This window comes from Triticum aestivum, chromosome 7A (genome assembly GCF_018294505.1).
Source record: "Triticum aestivum cultivar Chinese Spring chromosome 7A, IWGSC CS RefSeq v2.1, whole genome shotgun sequence".
Lineage (NCBI taxonomy): Eukaryota > Viridiplantae > Streptophyta > Magnoliopsida > Poales > Poaceae > Triticum > Triticum aestivum.
In genome coordinates this window covers 438,109,853-438,126,337 of record NC_057812.1, presented here as the reverse complement: position 1 = coordinate 438,126,337, position 16,485 = coordinate 438,109,853, and the positions used below count along the sequence as shown (strand labels likewise).

At 43.5% G+C, this 16,485-nt stretch overlaps 1 protein-coding gene across 1 annotated transcript; it reads right to left on the bottom strand.

Moving 5' to 3' along the window:
• Positions 1–562: 562 nt before the first annotated feature.
• Positions 563–7,467, bottom strand: LOC123147426 (organelle RRM domain-containing protein 2, mitochondrial). Its single transcript, XM_044566672.1, has 4 exons — positions 7,190–7,467; positions 2,646–2,714; positions 2,466–2,572; positions 563–1,054 (listed from the first exon to the last, which is right to left on the bottom strand). Exons 1-4 carry the CDS (start codon positions 7,347–7,349, stop codon positions 929–931), a joined length of 462 nt encoding a protein of 153 aa, XP_044422607.1. The 5' UTR covers positions 7,350–7,467; the 3' UTR covers positions 563–928.
• Between the last annotated feature and the right edge of the window lie 9,018 nt (positions 7,468–16,485).

The following is a 16,485-nucleotide window of genomic DNA, read 5'->3' as shown; positions in this document are numbered from 1 at the left end:
TACAGTAGACGATGCCCTCTACAGGTAGAGCAGATATTATGATTCCACGAGAGCACGCCGCGGCGTCGGCACCGGCACGGTTGACGATGCAGGTGGTCGTTGGCCGGCGAGGGCAGGCAAGTTTCCAGGGCTCTGGTGGACGCATCAGTATTGCGGTCGCTCTCTCTATCAGGCAAGCAGCTTATGGTTCATGGACGGCACAGTCAATACCACTGACTCTGACTGGAATGCACAGCTACGGAGAAGAGAACACCATGTCGGTAACCGGTATGCTCAGGTCATCAGTAACCGTAGGTAGATAGCAGTGGCGAGGAACAACGCCAAGGATCACAGGTGTACCGATGAGAGTAACGACAGGTGACAGACGTGCATACAGTAAAAAGTACAGACCATACCAGGAAACACAAGGTTCATGGTACAGATGATAGTTCAGATAACATCATAAACTGGCAAAACCCAAATCCAAATCAGGAACAGGCACGCGATACACAGACGCGTGCGCTGTACAGATCCACGTCGCTATCCGCGGAACGGATTAGATCATGGGGAATTCAGTCCGAGATTCGCTTGCAAACGTGTTCTTATTCCGAGCTACGAGTCATTATCCAGTAGTACAAGAGCAGCACATGCCATCAGCAGCTGATAAGGCTTACGACAATTCAAATAAAAGGGACAAGAAGACATTATTAGCAATGGTCCGAAGCTGTTGCATGCTGACAGTAATACCTGCTCGGTCCATATAAGGTTCCCCTAGTGCTTCTCCATGTGGAGGCCGTAAACGACCAGTCCAACACGACAAGAATATTGGATCAGGCAAGGGTGTTCACACCTGGGACAACACCATGGTAGCTATGATCTAAATGTAGACTGCGATGGCTGACTGATACGCTGTCAGACGCACAGCCAGGTAGAATGATTGTCCCTTCATCTACTGTGAGCCCCAGGAACCAGAAGGAGTGCCCCATGATTGTTGTGGCTGCGGAGTTGCCCCTCCCATCTGCGGCGGTGGTCTGGGTCTAGCATATTCGGCAAAAATAACCCATCCATCCAGAAACTGCACACAAATTAAGCTGCGTCAAAACTTAGAAGAAATCAAAATAACTCAAATATTATTAACACAAACATTGCTTTATGCAAGAGTCCAAGAGAGCAATGGATCCCCGCAAGACCTTTCAGACAATCAAACCACATTAATTATATATTTTTTTCTTTGTGTCAATACACAATTATTTAAGCATGTCAACTAATTGCCTACAAGTAACAAAAGAAAAGGCTCAAGCAGTGTATGGGCAGTAACTTGTCAGGAAATATTTATCCAGAAGAGAACAAAGTAAGCCTCCATTAGTTAATAACTACTGTATTCTTCGTAAATACTCCCTCCCTCCCAAAATATAAGATCGTTTTTCAAGCTAACATAGCTTGAAAAACGATCTTATATTGTGGGATGGAGGGAGTCTAGTCAGTGGGAGCATAGTCCATGTTCAACCACTAAGAGAGTAAACGTACACCCACTAGATAAAAGCATAATAGTGCAATATGTGAGAACTGGGCAATAGCCCAGTGGTAGGGCCACACCGGTGCATCCCTTGTGAAAGGGCAACCTGGTGCATGTAGCTCCCGCTTGCGCAGGGTCCAGGGAAGGGTCCGACCACTTTGGGTCTATAGTACGCAGCCTTTCCCTACATTTCTGTAAGAGGCTGTTTCCAGGACTTGAACCCATGACCTCATGGTCACAAGGCAGCAGCTTTACCACTGCGCCAAGGCATCCCTTGTGACCAGGGTTCAAATCCGGTCAGTGTCAGGAGTGAATTTCTGGTATCTCGCCCACATGGCTCATCTCCAGTTGGACTAGTTTTTCTTAATGGCGCAATATGTGTTTTATTTTCTAAATGGTCTTTCCAGAATTGTTGAAACCCCGCATAGAATGGAGGTATTATTCTTACTATGTAATTATGTATTGAACACTTTGTTTATAAAGCGTCCTACTTCAGACGCTTCAGCGATAAGGCGCCCTGGCAGCGCCATAGAAATATGCCCGCTTTAGGCGCTTAAGCGTCAAAGCAGGTGGTGCTCACTTTACCACCTTATAAACCATGATTGAACATAAGGCTGTCCACCAAAAAAAAAGGCAAACTGGCCTTTTTGATGAAACAGATGCATTAGAATCTTAATCCATGCATCTGAATGAACATATGCATAATACTCCTGTACACTTATGACTTATCACATATCTACAAATCACATACTTATATACTGAAAGAGAGAAGAAAATAATAAAACGAGTTAACGGCTAAAACTGGCCCAGTGGCCAGCACCAACCATTGCATGAATATTGAGACAGAGTCGATCAACGTGAGAAGAAAGCAAAATCACAGAACCACCAGACCAAGAAGGGAGCAAATATAGGCGTTAAGGAATTAAATGATCCACAGAAATAGAACAATAAGTATGATAAGAAACCTTACTTTTCCATCCATTCCTTCTATTCCTTTAGTTGCATCTTCAACCGAAACATACCTTACAAAGCCAAACCCCTTAGAAAAACCAGTGACACGATCTGTGACAACTCGAGCTGCAATTGGATACAGAAGTGAGAACATTCAAGTACAATGCCCTGTGAGGTAACTGAAATTTTAAACACATACCGTGTTCAACTTCCCCAAACTTTGCAAAAGCTTCTCTAAGTCCATCAGTTGTTGTACGCTTGCTTAGCCCTATAAATCATTATTATTAATATGAGAATTCAGATGTTGTGTATACCACAAGGCTAAGAGCTGATTAGACAAAATATGCACAACAAGTTGGATACAAATTTCAACTGGCTTTATCAAGGGTAATGATGAATTGAAGAGTCAAGTCACTATCAACTGTATTGGCCCTGAATGGTAGTTAGTAGGATGCCTATAGGCTTCGAAGGATGTTTGGCTGTTTGGCTGTATGACCAGTTTCGTGTAGGATCAAGCAAGAACTAAGATGGTCAAAAGTCTAAAGAAAAGATAATTGAAAATTTGGTCTTGTCGTGCAGCATATCAGCTTTGTGATTCAAAGAGATGGATGCTCTTGACATCGTAGTGCTGTGGTGATAGCATAGTCATAAATTTCAAAGCCCATTTGAACAGAAATTTAACAGTGTCATGCTACATTCTGGCATGCATTGACTTGACCAAAATGAGGTTGGATACTTGAAAAGTACATGACTATCTTTATAATCTATGTAAGTTCTGGTTCTCTAGACAAATCCAGATATATTCACCACATGTTCCGTACTCATTCAGGAATCCACAAAATAGAGTTCATTTTTCATAGTGATACACTCGATATCCTTGTATAATTCTTCCATAACATATTTTAAGCAGTTATGCTAATTCTCAGTTGCCTGAAATTTTTGTAGATTTTAGTCACCTAAAAATGCAGTACCAAAAGTGTGCAACTTTATACAGTCAGACTTAATATGATGAAGGCATATAACAAAGTCAAATGGGATTCTCTGTTTCAAGCCATGCTCAAGATGGGTTACTCAGTTAGTTGGCTGGAGAGGATCAAGAGATTTGTCTCAACTGTGAAGTATGACGTTAAGCTCAATGGGAGTAAGTCTGAAATGTTTTAAGTCATCTAGAGGACTCCAGCAGGGGGTTCCCATTTGCCCTACCTTTTCATATTATGTGCCAAAGGATTTTCTGCTCTCCTTTGGAAAGAGCAAGGGGAAACGCAGGCTGCGAGGAGTGAGTTTTGGACGTGGGGGACTGGCAGTGTTGAAGCCCTGAACGAGAGATACTTGTGACTACTTACGGTGGTCGGATACTCAAAAAATGACTGTTTTAAGCATATCTTAAGGGCTGGAAAGGTCAATGTCTCTCGAGGGCTGGAAAAGAAATCCTCATCAAGTCTGTGTTGCACGCGGTACCAGGGTGGTGTAGAAGCCATGAACAAGAGATACTTGTTACTACATACGGTGGTCAGATGCTAAAAAAACTGTTTTAAGCATATCCTAGACCATACTTGGGGGAAAGTGCAGGGCTGGAAAAGAAATCCTCATCAAGTCTGTTGCAGGCGGTACCAGGTCACACAATGCACTGTTTCCGTTCTAATAAGCGCCTATGTTTGATGCTCCAGTCAATCACGGCAAATTTCTGGTGGGGCTCGGCTGGTGGAAGGAAGGCTCATTGGGTCAGTTGGGAGCACATGTGTTTCTCCCCTAAAGAAATCCAAAACAGAGGCAAAAGTTTTATCTCATCCATTAATTAAGCAGAAGAGAGTTGCCCGATTAATTTATGGAAAACCGTCACAACTTGCCCACCCATGTGAACTACTCCCGGATTATGCATCCACAGGACCACATAGGCAGACCGACAAACACACCCGACCAGTGGCGGAGACAAGGGGGGGCAAGCAGGGGCCTGGCCCCCCCTAACGATCGAGCGATGCTGTGGTGATTAGCGATACAAAGGCACATATTTCCCACGTATATACATACTTGCCCCCCCCCCCCCCCCCCTATCTCAACGTTGATTCTGGAAAAAGGAAAAGGACCCATGTGAAGCCCACTAGCGGCCAGGTAGGGCGTTACGTTCTCCTGTGATGATTAACCTGTACGTGGATTTCACCCCAAAAAAAAAGCATGTACGTGGATTAGTACCCAAGAAATTAGTCGCCGCCGTTCCGTGCCCTCGCCCGCCCGGCCGCCTCTGCTCTCCCTGCCCTACTGCGATCTCGATCCTATTCATATGGCGACGGCGCGACACTGCCTTCTTCACTTGTCAAATCTTCCGGCTGCAACCAACGGGAACTAGCCGAGGACCCAAGGTTTATCACACAATCTACTAATCTCAATTCTCATCTTGTATCATCAGATTTTTGTTGTCTACTTGCTTTGGTTGTGCGATTAGCGATGCTGTAATTCTATGAACAATTCCTATATTATATGTGTACTAGAAATTATCATGGCGTGGTCTGATGCAAATTACCTTGTATGAGTTATTTTTTGTGGTGCAATTTTGTCCTATGTCAAACTACAATATAGCTATATGAAATTGCAATTCAGCAGATATGAAGAGAAAAGCACCGCCATACACCGTTAAGATTAATTCATTCTTTAGGCTGGTTGCTTCAAGTTCTCAACCTAGTGAAATTTTTAATGAAGCTGATATGTTGGACATGGTAAATGTTGCAGAACAAGAACAAAATTGGCTTATCAGAGAGACCCCGGTAAACATTGCCAAATTTGAGAGCTGGCACTGGACAAGCAAGATGAAGATCGGCATTTCTATATATCCGAGGGACCATATCAGCCGAAAAGTGCCTCGAAACACTCTAAACAGTAATTTATCATTAAAGCGCCGCCAAATGGGATATGACTTACTTTGGTGCTACATGATCAGATACATTGGAAAAATTGGCAGGTAATTTCTCTTCCAATGAAATTATTAAATTTTCTCATCTTATTGGCAATTGTAGAGGAGAATTTAAACTCGTACAATATTTTATAGGTGTGGGGCATTATTATAGTATGATGATAGATTTTTTTTCAGTCGAGACAAAAAAAATATGAACTTGACTTGGCCCCCCCTATACCAAAATCCTGGCTCCGCCCCTGCACCCAACACAGAGCCACAGCAACCCTTCAACACTTGGGTCACAATGTCATTAATGAAACCCCATCGGCCCACTTGAACTGGAGAAGAAAACAAAGATAAAAACAACTGACACATCTGAGCCCACGTTTGCAGTCTAGAAGGAGTATCATGGAACCACCTGTGCCTCCCCATTATCGCCACCCTTCTTGCCTTTGCACTTGCTAGATTTCTTCTTGTGGTTGCCAGATTGAGGGTGAGCGCCATCCAATTATTGCGGCGGTGGTGCCTAACTGCTCTCGGTGGCTCGAAAGAAGACGAGGCAAGGCTCCTCCTAACAAGATGTTAGGAGCTGGTGCGTATGTGTAATGATGTAAGACATGGTGAGTCCTTGTGTTCATCAGTCACAGTGCGCCGCTGACGAAATTCACAAATTGGTAGAGGAATGGAGCTCAATCTGTAGCATGTCCGGGTGGCAAGCAGTAGGCGAGAACCCAAGCGCTGGAAAACTCCTCCCCAGACTGGGCTCAAAACCAATTCAAATGATGCACTATTCATGTCGAAGAAGATGGTCTCGTCCTTGCTGAGAAGCTGGAAGCCCATAAACTTCTGGTAGAGCTGGATAGCATGAATGCAGTGGCCAAGCTTAGGGCTGTAGAGAAGGATTTTTTTCACAGCTAGCTCTCTGTTGGTGGGACATAGGTGATGACAGACTGTCAGTTTGGCAGGATGCGAATACTGCTGCTCATCGTCTGACTAGTGTCATGAACTCTGGTGGTGTGTCCTGGCAATCTGTTGTCTGGCTAGTATTATGAACTCTTTGTTTTCTTTGTGCGTAATGATTGTAGTGTTGATGTTTAAATAACAGTTTTGCTAAAGCACATCTAGATGTGCTCTAAGTATTGCACATCTAAGTGCTATGTCGTTGATTTTACGCTAAGATTCGTGCAAGCATTTCTTTAGTCGTTTTCCTTTTCTTTCTAGCTTGAATAACTCACTTAGATGTGCAATAACTAGATTTTACGCTAAGGTTCGTGCAAGCCAGGCATTCCCCGCAGAAAAAAGATCAGCGAACTAATAGAACCAGATTAATAATGTCGTAAAATGTATAATCCACATCAAGGATTTGAATCGCCTACAGTTAAAGTGCCCTCCACATGTTTATGTAATAAATTTCAGTTTTGCTAAAGCACATCTAGATGTGCCATAAGTATTGCACATCTAGGTCCTATGTCATTGATCTTACACCGAGATTCATGTGCATATTTTATTTTTATTTTTTCTTTTCCTCTTTATGCTTGATTCACTCACTTAGATGTGCAATAACTAGGGCACATCTAGATGTGCCCTAGACCAATAAATTTACACTGAACAAGAAAGGAATCAGCATCATATCTCCTAGTTAGTTGCTGCACATCTAGCAAGAACGGATCTATAAGGCTAGGCAGAGACCTAATAAGCAACATCACATCATGGCATGATATCTGACCCTAATCGACTGGATACCATTTTCTCGCACTCAAAAGCGAGCTTTCGAGCAAAATCTCTGGCGGGGATCGAGGCCTAGGTGTGCTTACAGGAGCGAATGGAACAAGGAAAGAGTGGGGGAACAATCGTACCGGAGACGAAGAGGTTGGGGGAGGGGTCGGCCTTCGGGGGAGGCGTGGGCGGGCTCGGCGGCGCGAAGGCCGAGATGGAGAACATGCGCGTGTTCGGCGTCGCGAAGTCGGCGATGGAGAACATCCGTCGGAGCCCGGACCTTGCCGCCACCGCCGCCATAGCTGCCGCCGCCGGAGAATGGGGGAAAAGGCTTGCGTGCGTGAGAGGTCGGTGATTGATTTTCCTTCCTCTCTTTGTGTCAACCTGGGGTTTAAGAAGGTTATTAGGTCATGGACCGGGCCAGGTGAGACGGTGAGGGCATCTCAGTTTCTAAAAATTAGCCCATCCAAAGTCTCCTCAAATTTTAGGAGTTATCTTGTCTAAAAAAAAGGAGTTATCCTAAAACTTAACTCTATGATGTTTTTCATAAACATTCATTTCAAAGACAAATCTAAACTACTTGATTACATTATTTAACAAAAGGTTGCACATCATACATAACATAATTAGATGGGTTATCACTAGATATAGCATATCAAACAAATGTAAGCTATACTCGTCATCACCACAGTTGGCGCAGAATACGTCGAAGGGGCCGGTAGGGGCCGGTCTCATCGTCATTGTTACTAGGCCGAGTCGACGGCATCTCCTCATCCTCGTCGGAGGGCTCAGCCAAGATTTGTCCCACATCACGCCATCCTCCTTGAACTCAAACCACACTTGGTTCTCGGCGATGAGCTGCAGATTCTTTGCGATGAGCTTCGCCATATAGGCCTTATCAATGCGCTCGGCCTCGAGCTAGTTCACGGCTATGCGGTTTTCTTTCTCGTCAGCACGGGAGACCATTTTAACTAGAGGTTACGTAGTCTTGGGCGTGACTGCTAGGGGAAAGTTAAGCTTCGCACGGCTGCCAAAATAGTGAATTGTTGTCACGTTGTCCATGTGCGCTGACTGCTCTCTATGGTGGCGAATGTGCCAAGCCACCGCTTTTCCCGCATGTTTGGATTTCGAATCTCCGCCGCCCAAGTGCCCCATGGTCGTTGCCGCACGCTGCGACGTTTTGACGGCGGTGGCGAGCGCTCGTGGTGGCTGCGTGTTGAAAATATACCCTAGAGACAATAATAAGTGTGTTATTATTTATTTTCAAATTTATAATTAATGTTTATATTCTATGTTGCCCAACAGCTAGAGGACGGTTGCAGGAAGGCACTATTTGGGAAGCTTCATTGAGCTAGTTGTTGGGGAACGTAGTAATTTCAAAAAAAAATCCTACGCACATGCAAGATCATGGTGATGCATAGCAACGAGAGGGGAGAGTGTCGTCCACGTACCCTCGTAGACCGTTAAGCGGAAGCGTTATGACAACGCGGTTGATGTAGTCATACGTCTTCATGATCGACCGATCCTCAGTACCGAACATACGACACCTCCGCGTTCAGCACACGTTCAGCTTGGTGACGTCCCGCGAACTCACGATCCAGTAGAGCTCGGGCAAGAGTTTCGTCAGCACGACGGTGTAGTGTCGATGTTGATGAAGCTACCGTTGCAGGGCTTCGCCTAAGCACCGCTATAGTATGACTGAGGTGGATTATGGTGGAGGGGGCACCGCACACGGCTGGGAGAGATCAATGATCAACTTGTGTGTCTAGAGGTGCCCCTTGCCCCCGTATATAAAGGAGCAAGGGGGGAGGTCGGCCGGCCTAGAGGGCGCGCCAGGAGGAGGAATCCTCCTCCTAGTAGGAGTAGGATTCCCCTCTTTCCTACTCCTACTAGGGGGAAAGGAAGGGGGAGGAGAAGAAAAGGGGGGCGCCGCCCCCCCCCCCCTTCTAGTCCAATTCGGGCCAGAGGGGGAGGGGGCGCGCGGCCTGCCCTGGCCGGCCCCTCTCTCTCTCCACTAGGGCCCAATAAGGCCCATTAACCCCCGGGGGTTCTGGTAACCCCCGGGGGTTCTGGTAACCCCTCCGGCACTCCGGTAAAATCCCGATTTCACCCAGAACTCTTCCGATGTCCAAATGTAGGCTTCCAATATATCAATCTTTATGTCTCGACCATTTCGAGACTCCTCGTCATGTCCATGATCATATCCGAAGCTTCGAACTACCTTCGGTACATCGAAACATATAAACTCATAATACCGATCGTCACAGAACTTTAAGCGTGCGGACCCTACGGATTCGAGAACTATGTAGACATGACCAAGACATGTCTCCGGTCAATAACCAATAGCGGAACCTGGATGCTCATATTGGTTCCTACATATTCTACGAAGATCTTTATCGGTCAAACCGCATAACAATATGCGTTGTTCCCTTTGTCATCGGTATGTTACTTGCCCGAGATTCGATCGTCGGTATCCCAATACCTAGCTCAATATCGTTATTGGCAAGTCTCTTTACTCGTTCCGTAATGCAACATCCCGCAACTAACTCATTAGTCACATTGCTTGCGAGGCTTATAGTGATATGCATTACCGAGAGGGCCCAGAGATACCTTCCCGACAATCGGAGTGACAAATCTTATTCTTGATCTATGCCAACTCCACGAACACCATCGGAGACACCTGTAGAGCACCTTTATAATCACTCAGTTATGTTGTGACGTTTGGTAGCACACAAAGTGTTTCTCCGGTATTCGGGAGTTGCATAATCTCATAGTCATGGGAACATATATAAGTCATGAAGAAAGCAATAGCAATAAACTTTAAATGATCAAGTGCTAAGCTAACAAAATGGGTCAAGTAAATCACATCATTCTCCTAATGATGTGATCTCGTTGATCAAATAACAACTCATGTCTATGGCTAGGAAACTTAACCATCTTTGATCAATGAGCTAGTCAAGTAGAGGCATACTAGTGACACTATGTTTGTCTATGTATTCACACATGTATTATGTTTCCGGTTAATACAATTCTAGCATGAATAATAAACATTTATCATGAAATAAGGAAATAAATAATAACTTTATTATTGCCTCTAGGGCATATTTCCTTCAGTCTCCCACTTGCACTAGAGTCAATAATCTACATTACACAGTAATGATTCTAACACCCATGGAGTCTTGGTGCTGATCATGTGTTTGCTCGTGGAAGAGGCTTAGTCAGCGGGTCTGCAACATTCAGATCCGTATGTATCTTGCATATATCTATGTCTCCCACCTGGACTTAATCCCGGATGAAATTGAAGCTTCTCTTGATGTGCTTGGTTCTATTGTGAAATCTGGATTCCTTTGCCAAGGCAATTGCACCAGTATTGTCACAAAAGATTTTCATTGGACCCGATGCACTAGGTATGACACCTAGATCGGATATGAACTCCTTCATCCAGACTCCTTCATTTGTTGCTTCCGAAGCATCTATGTACTCCGCTTCACACATAGATCCCGCCACGACGCTTTGTTTAGAACTGCTCCAACTAACAGCTCCACCGTTCAATATAAACACGTATCCGGTTTGCGATTTAGAATCGTCCGGATCAGTGTCAAAGCTTGCATCGACGTAACCATTTACGACGAGCTCTTTGTCACCTCCATAAACGAGAAACATATCCTTAGTCCTTTTCAGGTATTTCAGGCTGTTCTTGACCGCTGTCCAGTGATCCACTCCTAGATTACTTTGGTACCTCCCTCCTAATCTAATAGCAAGGCACACATCAGGTCTGGTACACAGCATTTGCATACATGATAGAGCCTATGGTTGAAGCATAGGGAACACTTTTCATTTTCTCTCTATCTTCTGCAGTGGTCGGGCATTGAGTCTTACTCAATTTCACACCTTGTAACACAGGCAAGAACCCTTTCTTAGCTTGATCCATTTTGAACTTCTTCAAAACTTTATCAAGGTATGTGCTTTGTGAAAGTCCAATTAAGCGTCTTGATCTATCTCTATAGATCTTGATGCCCAATATATAAGCAGCTTCACCGAGGTATTTCATTGAAAAACTCTTATTCAAATATCCTTTTATGCTATCCAGAAATTCTATATCATTTCCAATCAATAATATGTCATCCACATATAATATTAGAAATGCTACAGAGCTCCCACTCACTTTCTTGTAAATACAGACTTCTCCAAAAGTCTGTATAAAACCATATGCTTTGATCACACTATCAAAACATTTATTCCAACTTTGAGAGGCTTGCACTAGTCCATAAATGGATCGCTGGAGCTTGCACACTTTGTTAGTACCCTTTGGATCGATAAAACCTTGAGATTGCATCATATACAACTCTTCTTCCAGAAAACCATTCAGGAATGCAGCCTTTACATCCATTTTCCAAATTTCATAATCATAAAATGCGGCAATTGCTAACATGATTCGGACGGACTTAAGCATCGCTATGGGTGAGAAGGTCTCATCGTAGTCAACTCCCTGAACTTGTCGAAAACCTTTCGCAACAACTCGAGCTTTGTAGACAGTAACGTTACCGTCAGCGTCAGTCTTCTTCTTGAAGATCCATTTATTCTCGATGGCTTGCCGATCATCAGGCAAGTCAACCAAAGTCCACACTTTGTTCTCATACATGGATCCCATCTCAGATTTCATAGCCTCAAGCCATTTTGCGGAATCTGGGCTCATCATCGCTTCCTCGTAGTTTGTAGGTTCGTCATGGTCAATTAACATGACCTCTAGAATAGGATTATCGTACCACTCTGGTGCGGATCTTGCTCTGGTTGACCTACGAGGTTCGGTAGTAACTTGATCTGAAGTTTCATGATCATCATCATTAGCTTCCTCACTAATTGGTGTAGGTGTCACAGGAACCAGTTTCTGTGATGAACTACTTTCCAATAAGGGAGCAGGTACAGTTACCTCATCAAGTTCTACTTTCCCCCCACTCACTTATTTCGAGAGAAACTCCTTCTCTAGAAAGTATCAATTCTTAGCAACGAATGTCTTGCCTTCGGATCTGTGATAGAAGGTGTACCCAACAATTTCCTTTGGGTATCCTATGAAGACATGATACCTCTTGAGCACTGGGTTGTATTTCCCCGAAGAGGAAGGGATGATGCAGCAAAGTAGCGTAAGTATTTCCCTCAGTTTTTGAGAACCAAGGTATCAATACAGTAGGAGGCTATGCTCGAGTCCCTCGTACCTACACAAAAACAATAGCTCAACGCAACCAATACGCTTAGGGGTTGTCAATCCCTTCACGGTCACTTACAAAAGTGAGATCTGATAGAGATGATAAATAATATTTTTTGGTATTTTTGGTATAGAGAAGCAAAGTAAATAAAGTAAAAGCAAAGCAATAATAAAGTGATGGAGATTGATATGATGAGAAAGAGACCCGGGGGCCATAGGTTTCACTAGTGGCTTCTCTCAAGAGCATAAGTATTCTACGGTGGGTGAACAAATTACTGTTGAGCAATTGACAGAATTGAGCATAGTTATGAGAATATCTAGGTATGATCATGTATATAGGCATCACGTCCGAGACAAGTAGACCGAAACGATTCTGCATCTACTACTATTACTCCACTCATCGACCGCTATCCAGCATGCATCTAGAGTATTAAGTTAAAAATAGAGTAACGCCTTAAGCAAGATGACATGATGTAGAGGGATAGTTTCATGCAATATGATAAAAAACCATCTTGTTATCCTCGATGGCAACAATACAATACGTGCCTTGCTGCCCCTTCTATCATTGGGAAGGACACCGCAAGATTGAACCCAAAGCTAAGCACTTCTCCCATGGCAAGAACAACCAATCTAGTAGGCCAAACCAAACTGATAATTCGAAGAGACTTGCAAAGATAACCAATCATACATAAAAGAATTCGGAGAAGATTCAAATATTATTCATAGATAGACTTGATCATAAACCCACAATTCATCGATCTCAACAAACACACCGCAAAAAGAAGATTACATCGAATAGATCTCCACGAGAGAGGGGGAGAACATTGTATTGAGATCCAAAAAGAGAGAAGAAGCCATCTAGCTACTAGCTATGGACCCGTAGGTCTGAAGTAAACTACTCACACTTCATCGGAGGGGCTTGGATAATGATGTAGAAGCCCTCCGTGATCGATGCCTCCTCCGGCGGAGCTCCGGAACAGGCCCCAAGATGGGATCTCATGGATACAGAAAGTTGTGGCGGTGGAATTAGGTTTTTGGCTCCGTCCCCGATCGTTTGGGGGTACGTGGATATATATAGGAGGAAGAAGTATGGCAGTGGAGCTTCGAGGGGCCCACGAGGCAGGGGGCGCGCCCTAGGGGGGCGCCCCTACCCTCGTGAGCACCTCGTGGCTTTCTTGACGGAGGGTCCAAGTCTCCTAGATCTTATCTGATGAGAGAATCACGTTTCCGAAGGTTTCATTCCGTTTGGACTCCGTTTGATATTCCTTTTCTTCGAAACCCTAAAACAGGCAAAAAACAACAATTCTGGGCTGGGCCTCCAGTTAATAGGTTAGTCCCAAAAATAATATAAAAGTGGAAAATAAAGCCCAATAATGTCTAAAACAGTAGATAATATAGCATGGAGCAATCAAAAATTATAGATACGTTGGAGACGTATCAAGCATCCCAAGCTTAATTCCTGCTCGTGCTCGAGTAGGTAAATGATAAAAACAGAATTTTTGATGCGGAGTGCTACTTGGCATAATTTCAATGTAAATCTTCTTAATTGTGGTATGAATATTCAGATTCAAAAGATTCAGGACAATGATATAAAAATAATAATACTTCAAGCATACTAACAAAGCAATTATGTCTTCTCAAAATATCATGGCCAAAAAAAGCTATCCCTACAAAATCATATAGTCTGGCTATGCTCTATCTTCACCACACAAAGTATTTAAATCATGCACAACCCCGATGACAAGCCAAGCAATTGTTTCATACTTTTGACATTTTCAAAACTTTTTCGATCTTCACGCAATACATGAGCGTGAGCCATGGATATAGCACTATAGGTGGAATAGAATGGTGGTTGTGGAGAAGACAAAAGGGGAGAGAAGATAGTCTCACATCAACTAGGCGTATCAACGGGCTATGGAGATGCCCATCAATAGATATCAATATGAGTGAGTAGGGATTGCCATGCAACGGATGTACTAGAGCTATAAATATATGAAAGCTCAAAAGAAACTAAGTGGGTGTGCATCCAACTCGCTTGCTCACGAATATCTAGGGCATTTTGAGGAAGCCCATCATTGGAATATACAAGCCAAGTTCTATAATGAAAAATTCCCACTAGTATATGAAAGTGACATAATGAGAGACTCTCTATCATGAAGATCATGGTGCTACTTTGAAGCACAAGTGTGGTAAAAGGATAGTAACATTGTCCCTTCTCTCTTTTTCTCTCATTTTTTTTATTTGGGCCTTTCTCCCTTTTTTATGGCCTCTTCTTTTTTTTCGTCCGGAGTCTCATCCCGACTTGTGGGGGAATCATAGTCTCCATCATCCTTTCCTCACTGGGACAATGCTCTAATAATGATGATCATCACTTCTATTTACTTACAACTCATGAATTACAACTCGATTCTTAGAACAAAATATGACTCTATATGAATGCCTCCGGCGGTGTACTGGGATGTGCAATGAATTAAGAGTGACATGTATGAAAGAATTATGAACGGTGGCTTTGCCACAAATACGATGTTAACTACATGATCATGCTAGCAATATGACAATGATGGAGCGTGTCATAATGAACAGAACGGTGGAAAGTTGCATGGCAATATATCTCGGAATGACTATGGAAATGCCATGATAGGTAGGTATGGTGGCTGTTTTGAGGAAGGTATTTGGTGCGTGTATGATACCGGCGAAAAGTGCGCGGTTTTAGAGAGGCTAGCAATGGTGGAAGGAAGGAAAGTGTGTATAATCCATGGACTCAACATTAGTCATAAAGAACCCATATACTTATTGCAAACATCTAGAAGTTATCAAAGCAAAGTATTACGCGCATGCTCCTAGGGGGATAGATTGGTAGGAAAAGACTATCGCTCGTCCCCGACCGCCACTCATGAGGAAGACAATCAATAAATAAATCATGCTCCGACTTCATCACATAACGGTCCACCATACGTGCATGCTACTGGAATCACAAACTTTAAAACAAGCATTTCTCAAATTCACAACTACTCAACTAGCATGACTCTTATATCACCATCCTCATATCTCAAAACAATTATCAAGCATCAATTTCTTCTTAGTATTCAACATACTCATACGAAAGTTTTATTATTAATCTTGCATACCAAGCATATTAGGATTTTAAGCAAATTACCATGCTATTAAGACTCTCAAAATAATCTAAGTGAAGCATGAGAGATTACTAGTTTCTGTAAAACAAATCCACCACCGTGCTCTAAAAGATATAAGTGAAGCACTAGAGCAAAACTATAAAGCTCAAAAGATATAAGTGAAGTACATAGAGTATTCTATCAAATTCCAAATCATGTATGGATCTCTCAAAAGGTGTGTACATCAAGTGATGAGGAAATCAATACCATTGTTACACCCACAGCCCCTACTGTTACATACACTTGACCAATTACTAGAGCTCGCGCACGCCAATTAAATTACCAGGTACTTTCGTTTCTTGGTAATGATTCTAATGTTCATGAGATTATGATGCTGCCTAAATTGGATACATTTGTTTTGCTTACAAATGAAGGGCCTAGCTTGGAGAAGGATGAACATTGGAGCAAGAACACGCATGGAGTTGATGGCATGCGCAAGGGGATCAAGAACGGAGTTACAAGTGATGATTTCAGGACTTTGAAGCCGGCATAAGGAGTGCATGAAGCCTTGGACGAAATATACAAGATGCCACTTCATAATATTCGTCCATAGACTATTCTAGGTGCTGCGTCACCTTATTAATGGGCCAGGCCCATGTAATTTCGAAATACTTAAGTATAGGCTATTTTTAGAGTCCGTATGTGTGGGGAAACAAGAGTTAGGGTTGGTTTCGGACCCCACCCTCAAGGGCCACGAAATTCCCCCCTCTTCCTCCATATATACAGCCCTTAGGGCGTCGTTTAGACTTTGGGTTTTGTTTAGATTAAAAGTTCGCCATAGCTGCAACTTCGCGTACTTCGTTTGTGTCCAACGACCAGACCAAGACGTCACAGAACCCCACCTTGATCAATAAAGCTTTCATCTTATATTCGCAATATCCCGATTGCAATCTCAGTTTCTTGCTTGTTCTTCGTTTGCTCGCAGGAAACAGACCCTCGTGGTCAGGTTGATCGTGCTCCGGCGTGGTCAATAACCCTCGGAAGTTGGTTTAGCGATTGCTAAGGCGCGACGTCTCGCACGTTCGTAGTCGGATCGTCAAGGTCGACTCCCACAGAAAAC

Bases quoted from the DNA above. Each gene is read 5' to 3' on its own strand.
- LOC123147426 (XM_044566672.1), bottom strand. From the start codon at position 7,349: ATGGCGGCGGTGGCGGCAAGGTCCGGGCTCCGACGGATGTTCTCCATC. The intron at 2,715-7,189 runs GTACGATTGTTC...AATGATTTATAG, and splicing joins CCCCAACCTCTTCGTCTCCG to GGCTAAGCAAGCGTACAACA. The intron at 2,573-2,645 runs GTATGTGTTTAA...ATCCAATTGCAG, and splicing joins GTTTGGGGAAGTTGAACACG to CTCGAGTTGTCACAGATCGT.